Raw genomic sequence first — 8,861 nt, 5'->3', positions numbered from 1 at the left:
AGACGTTGTTCCACACGAATTAAAGGGCCCAAATCATGCCAGGAAAACATGCCCCAAACCATAACACGGCCCCCACCAGCTTGAAGAGTTGTACTCATGCATGTGGGGTGCATTCTTTCATGCTGTTCCCGCCAAATTCTCACTCTGCCATCTGCATGATGCAACTGGAAACGTGATTCATCGGACCACATGACTTTTTTCCAATGCTCGACTGTCCAATCCTTGTGTTCCTGTGCGAATTGGAGACGTTTTATCTTGTTAACTGCAGACAGCAAAGGTGTTGGAACAGGCCTTCGGCTTCCATACCCCATACGATGCAGTGTACGGCGAACAGTGCGTTCAGAGATCATTTGAGAGGATCCCTGATTAAGATCTGCAGTCATTTGATGCACTGTTGTCCTTCTGTTGTCTTGTACCAGTCTTGCCACTCTCCGTTCTGCCCTACCATTGACTAGTCGCTGACGGCCACAATTCGCGCATTCAGACCCAGATTTTCAGCTGACAGTCCAGTCTTTAAACACTTTAACAACATTTAACGAATTCTGCTGTTTTGCTGATACTCGCTCCATGGCTCTGAGCGCCAACAATCATCCCACGTTCACAGACTGTTAAATCGCATTGTTTCCCCGTATCTTCAGAAAAAAATCACTTCTACTGCCGTAAACAACCCGCTTCCCTATTTATAATGGTCTGGCCCTCTAGCAACTTCACCGCCAAATTATAGCTAATTTGCCTACAAACGTCAGGTGGTCATAATAATCTGGCCACTCAGTGTATATAATAATCCGGCCACTCAGTGTACACAGTTTATATGATTTGTAGAGTCTACAGTCAGGTTTGAGTTTTTTCAGATTTGATGTTAATAATCCACCCGACGCGAGTTCCATGGCACAGCTTTCCCGACATCTGACAACATTGCCAGCGTACTGTCTGTCTCCATTGTGTGTCCACAAAGTACCCATTTCAGTAACAAATGGCTGCCGGCAGGTGACGCCAATTATGCAACAAAAGACAAAACTGCTGGGGCGTTTAGCCAGGAAGAAGGACCCCATGCTGGCTTCTAGCAAACCTTTAATTTTGGGGAGGAAAAAAATTAAAACCGTAACCGGCATTGGGCATCTCATCGTGAGGAAATAATGGCCCCAATATCTTTAAAATAAAATGGAGCCACTTGAATCGGGAGGACAATACTCCGAGATACAACAGGGGTGATAACGCTGGAAGACAACAATGTAATGGAGTCATTAGCCTAACCGATGTAGTGTTTGTGTGTGTTTTTTTATTCCTTGCTTGGCTCGGGAACAAGAAGTAATTTGCCCATTATGTCTGTGACACAAGAGCTGGGTGAAATGTTCCTTGAGCCGCCGCGTGGCGCCCGCTGAGATTTGGGGTCAGGGGTGTCGGGATAGTTTGTGAAGACGGAACATTCTATAGAATCCCTGCGGAAGGCGACCATCCTTCCCTTTGGTAATAGAGAATGCGCTGTATCATTAGGCCCGGCGATGTCACTTTATCCTGGGGCGGTTTTGCTTTATTTCTAAGCGTGACAGACTTCAATTGTACTTATTATGTGTGTGTGTGTGTGTGTGGCTTTTTTTCCCCCCTCCGTGCTTTTCAGTCATCTAAAACACTGCTCAGTTTTATTTCAAAGTTTTTGTCTTTTAATCGTCGTCTGAATGCGGCCTGCGAGTGAGTTCTTCAGTAATAGACACAGCTTGTGTAGGAATGATTTTTTTTTTATATACGTATGATGTAGCCGATTAGAACTTTTACTGCATTCCTTTGCTTGACACCCTTCAATAATGATGGCCACCTTCTCCTCTGTAACGTCATATCATTGACAGCACAGCTTTATATAAAGTGAAAAATTAGCTAACCATATGCTGCTCAAGGCTGTTTTGTAGACATTATGCCTAGGCGCATCTTTTGCCACCAGCCTCCTGGATTGAATGATGGCCAGCGCCATTCAACACACTTCCTCTGGGCCCAGGCTGTCACAGACCCTCCCCCTGGGGTGGGACGTCATCACACAGCTTGGACTCAGAGTACTACTGCACTGAATGATCACTGTTCAGTGCAGTAGAAAGGACTGCCCACCGCCACCAGGAAAGAAGAAGTCTCCATGATGTAGCCAGACCAGCCAGAATAAAGGTATGTAAATTTCAGATTGAAAGCGGACCTTTACCCCATTTCACTAACAATCTAATCAGCTTTCAGCTCGGCATGTTGATATGAAATCATCTTCCATTCATTAGTTAAACAAACATATTTTTATATTACTTACAATTACTGTTTTTCCACTTCCTGGTCCTCCCGGGCTTTAATGATGTAATGTGCCCAAGCGTTGCATCCTGGGAAGATTACATCAGCAGAGCATTGCTGGGAAATCTCATCTGTAACCTCACGAGATCTCAGGGAAAGGCATTTTCCTCCCCAGAGATGATGTGCATGGTCACATGTCCTAGTCACATGTGCCAGAGTTCCAGGAGGTAAAGGGAGAGCTAGTAACCCGCCCTTAGTAAAAATGGTCACTGCCAGAAGACTGGGGAACAAAAGAGAAATCAGGAATGCAAAGAATACAAAGCCGGCAATGATCTAGAAGTATCTGATTGTAGATTGTCATCACTAAACATTTCCAAAGGTGTCTGTGGAGGTTCTCATTCATCCAGGTCATGGCATAGCTTTAAAAAAAATAAGTCAAGGCAACTGGATGGATTATGGATTTCCAAAGGTGCCTTTGTTGTCTTTTTCAAAGATACGGGTAATGTTTCTCTGTCACTATAAGGAAAAGATGGTTTCATGTTTCTTGAATTGCAGTGAATGTTCTGACTGCTCTCTGCACCTCCTTTCCCTTCCCATCCTCTTGGTGAATCAAGCTATTCTCCTGGCAAGTATTTCTAGATGCAGATAGTATTAACCTGCATTTGACTTCAGACTCTTTTAGTTCCCTGTACAGCAGCACTCAGACTAGGAGGCGGAGGGGCAGCATCAGGGACCAAACAGGTGGCCTGTGGTGGACATTTGCTGGTAAGGCACATACCGGCAGGAGGAAAGAGCAGAGATATGACCTCATCAGCACGTTGTTGCTCCGTCACTGTCCAGGCTGGGTGGGGGCTTAGCTGCTTTACATAATTGTAGTAGTGAAAAGTCGGGTCACTTGGCTGACTGTGTTCTCTATTACGGCTTTGCGTATCTCCGGGCTTGGTGGCCAAAAATACGAATCCTTTGGTAGGCGAAACAGCTACTGTGTATGTATTTCAATGGTATACAGGCAGTCCCCAGGTTACAAACAAGATAGGGACTGTAGGTTGTTCTTAAGTTGAATTTGTATGTAAGTTTGAACGGGAAAACATTTTAAGTGTAACTCCAGCCAAAAAAAATGTTTTTCGATTTGGATAGCATAGGGAAGGGTTAACCCCCATGTAATGTTTGTTTTGCCCCTGTTCAGAAGATTTCACCTCACTTCCTGTCCCTGTGACAAATGGATTTTGAAAACTTTGCGTTGTCGTGGAAACAAGGATTGGTGATAAAGCTTCAGTGGCGACACCTTTTTCCCATGACCACTCGTACAGGAGTGAATTTCCCTTCCTAGGGGTAGATTTCCTCTCACTTCCTGTTGTCTCAAGGACAGGAAGTGAGATAAAATCTTTCTAATGAGGATACAGACAGCAGTGAAAACCTCACAGTGACCCGGGAAGAAGAGGCGGGCACCCCTCGTCAGCACGTCTAACAAGAGCCAACTTCCTGAAATGTACGTACAGCACTATGAACCAGACCCGAAAAGGTGGGCACTCCTTGTCGGCACGAGTGTGGTAACATTACAACTACTGAAATGCTGAGCGGTATACTTTGGCTGCAGCCTGAGACCCCCCTGCTGCACAGTAATAGCCTCCGTTTGTAAGTAGGGGTCGTATGTAAGTCGGATGTACGTAACTCGGGGACTGCCTGTATATCACTTTTGCTTTAAGCCGCAAATGTTCAGAGGAGAGCAACGGGTGGAAACTAAACAATACAAAAATCACGGTTTGTACATTTTGAGGCTTCGTGGGACCCCCAGTACTTACCCAATGGCCCATATGTCTTATTATAGTAAATATAGCCCTGCTTTTGTGTCATGGGTGCGCCAGACCTGCTCATTTGTTGGTATTGAGTGGCCACATTTAGGTCATTGTGTTCCTAATTCTTCCACCAGATAAATCTATAGACTAAACACCCAGAAGGATGCAGCAAAAACAAAGCGGATTCAATTAAAGCCGTAGCGGAGCAGATACAAGGCCGGTCTGCAGGAAGCCTGTCAATTATGAAATATGGGGATATCAACAGAAGACACTGACCAGCAGAAAAGGAAAGAGGAGCTCTGGTCTAAATAAACTGTTCTATACGTTCCAGGGACGTGGCTGCCGAGATCTCTAAATCTTATAATAGTTTTATCTCAATTGTCAAACAAATTCAAAAGGTCTGCAGATGTATCACCTCTCATAGGGCCTCTTCACACCACATAGAGTGCGCTCTGGCAAGGTTAGTGGCCGGAACGCACTGGATCGCATAGAGTAAGCCTCCCTGCGTTCTGGGGCGGAAGGAGGCGTGGTGGTGCCATTAAGGTCAATGGCACCGCAGCCACGCCTCCCGCCCCCAGTGCGAGGACCTGCACCAAAATGCGTGCACTACTTTTTGCGATTGCACCGCACCTCAGCCATTGCTGTGCCACGCGTTCTGGTGCGTGCCAATTCATTAACTTGAATTGGCACCACCACGCCCCCTCCCGCTCCTTGAACTATGCTATCCAGTGCGTTCCGGCACATTTAATGGTGCCCTAAGTCATGTTGAAAGCACAACCGCTGGTGGGCACTGGCAGTTACAGTGCTGATGTGCCGATCCGTTTCCTATTTTTGTGTGTGTTAGAACTGTATTGCAATCGGCACATTGTGGTGCACTGAGGTTGCACCTTGACACACCGTGCTGCACTCAAAAAAAGTACTGCGATACTTTGCTCAACACACATCACCTGCAATGTGGTTCTTTGAACTGAACTGCTATAAAACAAAGGAATTTACCTTGTCTGTGAGTTGGAGCTGTGCTGGAAAAGGAGGCCAGTGTGGCCCCAGCTCAACTAGCCCTTAAACCAGACAGATGAGGTATGTCACCAGCACATCTTTATTGGCGCATGCACATCATGTCATAAAGCAGGCAGCTTTTCGGGGCCATTCTGGGTCCCTTCATCAGGCTCATTATGACAAGGCCCTTTAACCAGACACCCAAGAATAGAATCATTTGTCTCTGCTTTAAGGTCTCATGCACATGAGTGGCTGGTCCCAGACAACATAACTACCGGCGTATTTCCCTCCTCCAGAGAGCCGCAGGTAGGAAGCAGTCTGTTCACAGCACCCGCACTTCCCCGTAGTGGGGAAATACACCGGTATATATGTTATCTGGGCATGTTTTTTATGTCGGCATGCATACGCAGCTGTACATAATACCTGTATATACCCACATAAGCCATTGGCTTCTATGGTAGGCTGCATGTGGCTCCCTGGAGGGGGAAAATACACCGGTATATACAGTATGTTATCTGGGCATGTTTTTTACATCGGCATGCATACCCAGCTGTGCACAAGTACCCGTGTATACCCACGTCATTGACTTCCATGGCAGGCTGTATTTGGCACCTGTGGCTCCCTGGAGGGGGGGAAGGTATGCTGGTATTTATGTTGAATGGGCTCAGCCGTCTGTGTGCATGAGCACCCCAATACTTTTCTGACAAAAATATATCCATATTATGCAATCATTTCTCCAATTAATAAAAAAAAGGGAGCCAAAGGAAGGAGCGTCATCTCTGTGACCACCCTTGAGGGGGGCAGGGTGATAGTCACAAACAGCTGCAATTTTTTAAAATTCTTTTAAATAGTTTTTTACTCTTTTATAAACATTCATTGTTGTAAAATAGTATCTGGAGTATATTATGTGCTCCTTTTACATGCAGTTAGAGCTTAATGGAAATCCTCTTTACAGAGTCTTTATTATTATTCCCGGGCAGGTTAATAAAATACGGGGTTTCTTTTTTTTTTAATATATATTCCTCGAAGACGCGCACAACCTCACCTGCAGCTGGAAGCCGATGTTTAGTATGGTTGATGGATTTGTTGTTGTGTGAGATGATTCAATTGTTTGTTCAGAGAGGTGTGTAACTAATCTGATATCGCACGTTCCACCGGATATGACAGAAAACATTTTATGCAGCGATCACCATACCGGTAAATCATATGGAAACTGGTACTAACCTCTGCACGGATTATTTTACTTGCTTCCTCAGGTCAGGGTCTGCAGCAAGGAGAACAGTGAGCAGCACAGGAGGGACATCACCAAATCTCACTCCAAACCTGGTGAGACTAGCAGAGGCAGCAGTGTGATAAATCTCACAATGCAGATGTCTGTGAAGGTTCTCATTCGTCCAGGTCATGGGGTATATCTGTAAAAAAGTCAAGGCAACTGGACTCGCAGTATTTTTCTTGAAGATGTTTCACTGGACATCCGACCAGCTTTCTCAAGCTGCCTTGATTTATTTTTTTACAGATATTCACCATGCAGGTGTACAGCTATGAGGCTGTAGACACAGGAGTGCCTAGGCACACTTACATACCGGGAGGTGCATTGCTATACTTATAAGTAATTAATGACCAAAGTTAAAATATTCAGTATATTGCATAGGCACAAATAACAATTTTAAATGCTTCCTATAAGCAAATCTTCAGTTTTTGAGGTCAGACACAAGTTCTCCCCCTGGCCTGCACACAGTCTAAGTTTGTTGTGTACTGGCAGAATTGTTGAGTTTCTTTTTGCCCTCTCGGTTTAGTTGGGCTTTTAGAACCCCACTGGGCAATTTGGAAATGCAGAGAGAAGCGGAATCAGGCCAATTCCCTCTTCAGCTTGACCAGCCTGGACTATCCTATACATTTATGGGGAACTCTGCCTTCAAACCCATTCCCTTTAGAAAATAGTTGGCCAGTTTTTTGATACCATGTTGTATTTTTCCTTGGGAAAATGTTTAAGACACAAGACGAGGCAAATTGCCTTATCATAGATGGGTTGGTTTACACCACCGTGTTCTGGTGATGTGCGCATGCAGTTCTTTTTTTTAAGTGCACCGCAGTTGCAGCAGCGCTCTGACTAATAAATGGAGTTTGGCTGGGTTGACACCTGGGCATACGGAATATGCGCATTTCCTGCGCGTTTTTACCGCGATCTGCGGTAAAAGAAACGCGCCACAAATGCGCGTTTCCGAGGGCTACCTGGCTGTATCCCAATGGATACGCGTGACAAATACGCCCCAAAGAAGCTCCTGTACTTCTTTGTGCGTAGGGCGTTTTACAGCGTGTTCCTACGCGCTGTAAAACGCCCAGGTGGGAACCATGCCCATAGGCAATCATTGGTTTTCACATGTTGAGCATTTTTCAGCGCGTAGGGACGCACTGTAAAACGCCCAGGTGTGAACCAGGCCTTAAGGTAGAGCTCCGACCCTCTAACCAATAGATAGAATTGTGGCAGAGCTCTGACCCTCTAAGCTAGTAGATGGAACCATGGAAGAGTTGTGACCCTCTTACGAATAGATAGGGTTGGGGTAGAGCTCCGACTCTCTGGACTAGTTGATGGAATCATGGAAGATTTGTGACCCTCTAACCAGTAGATGGAATTGTGGAAATGTTGTGACCTTCTAACCAATAGATGGGTTTTTGGCAGAGCTCTGACCCTCTAACTAGTAGATGGAGTTGTGGACGAGTTGTGACCTTCTAACCAATAGATGGAATTGTGGCAGAGCTCTGATCCACTAAGCTGGTAGATGGAGTTGTGGCCTTCTAACCAATAGATGGGTTTTTGGCTCTGACCCTCTAACCAGTAGATGGAGTTGTGGAAGAGTTGTGACCTTCTAACCAATATATGGAATTGTGGCAGAGCTCTGATCCTCTAACTAGTAGATGGAATCATGGAAGAGTTGTGACCTATCTAGTAGACGGAGTTGTGGCAGAGCGCTGGCCCTCCCAGGGTTCAGGGTTGTGGCAGATTTCCTGACAGTACATTCTGGGTCACTGACTCCTGAACTTCCTAATTGCTCTAGATGACTGACTCTGACAGTAGTAAGACTAAAGGATAATCATCACAACCCAGCTAACAGCCACCCTGCCTCTCTCATGACGAATCCCCTTTAAGTGGAACAGTTGTGATTGTCATTGTCTCACTCTTGCACCTTTTCTTGTGTTTTTCAGAATCTTCTATTCAATCACGGCTAATCCAGCCAACGTCAACACAGAAGAAGGTGGAGGAGGACCATATCGACTGGAGATTCATCATGGGGAAAACGAAGGGTTTACATTGTCTGATTTCGGATATAGGGTTATGACACTTTTGCTATAATAGAAAATCCTGCCAAAAAATGCTTTGAGCCAACATAGGAGGCGGCCATTATGTTATCCAAATTTAAATCCCGCCCCCCAGGGCAATAGTAACAGCCAGGAGGGACAAATGGTAGCCAACCAAGTCAATTTGGCCTTACACAATCCAACATTTGTAAGCCGAGCAACCGATTCAGAATTGTTTGCTGCAGTTGGGTTGTGTCGGGCTCAGTATGGGGGTTAGAGTGAGAGTGTTTCCAAAAAGATCCTTAATAGCACAAGGGCCTTTCGGTGATTAGATTGTGCCGACTGTCATCTGCCATTCTGACGGTCATCTACCTGCAGGTACCTTAAGTTTGGTTTACAAAATGGCTGCTGCCATGAACAGCAATAGCTCATTTCATAACATGTGTCTTTATTGCACTTGATGTTTACTTGTTTTAAAGAAAAGGGTCATTACAGCCTCCGTCCATTCCA

At 45.4% G+C, this 8,861-nt stretch overlaps 1 protein-coding gene across 2 annotated transcripts in view; it reads left to right on the top strand.

Annotated features, from left to right (window-relative positions):
- Window positions 1-8,509, top strand: part of CHCHD6 (coiled-coil-helix-coiled-coil-helix domain containing 6) — a 220,847-nt gene extending 212,338 nt beyond the window's left edge. For both annotated transcript variants that reach the window (XM_018553928.1, XM_018553927.1), the window contains one exon: window positions 8,259-8,509. In XM_018553928.1, coding sequence (XP_018409430.1) covers window positions 8,259-8,282 — 24 coding nt within the window. In that variant the 3' untranslated portion in view covers window positions 8,283-8,509. The remainder of the gene's footprint in view (window positions 1-8,258) is intronic.
- Window positions 8,510-8,861: the final 352 nt, after the last annotated feature.

Source organism: Nanorana parkeri, unplaced genomic scaffold (genome assembly GCF_000935625.1).
Source record: "Nanorana parkeri isolate BGI_ZX_2015 unplaced genomic scaffold, ASM93562v1 scaffold135, whole genome shotgun sequence".
Taxonomy (NCBI): Eukaryota; Metazoa; Chordata; class Amphibia; order Anura; family Dicroglossidae; genus Nanorana; species Nanorana parkeri.
This window is presented reverse-complemented; position numbering and strand designations above follow the sequence as displayed.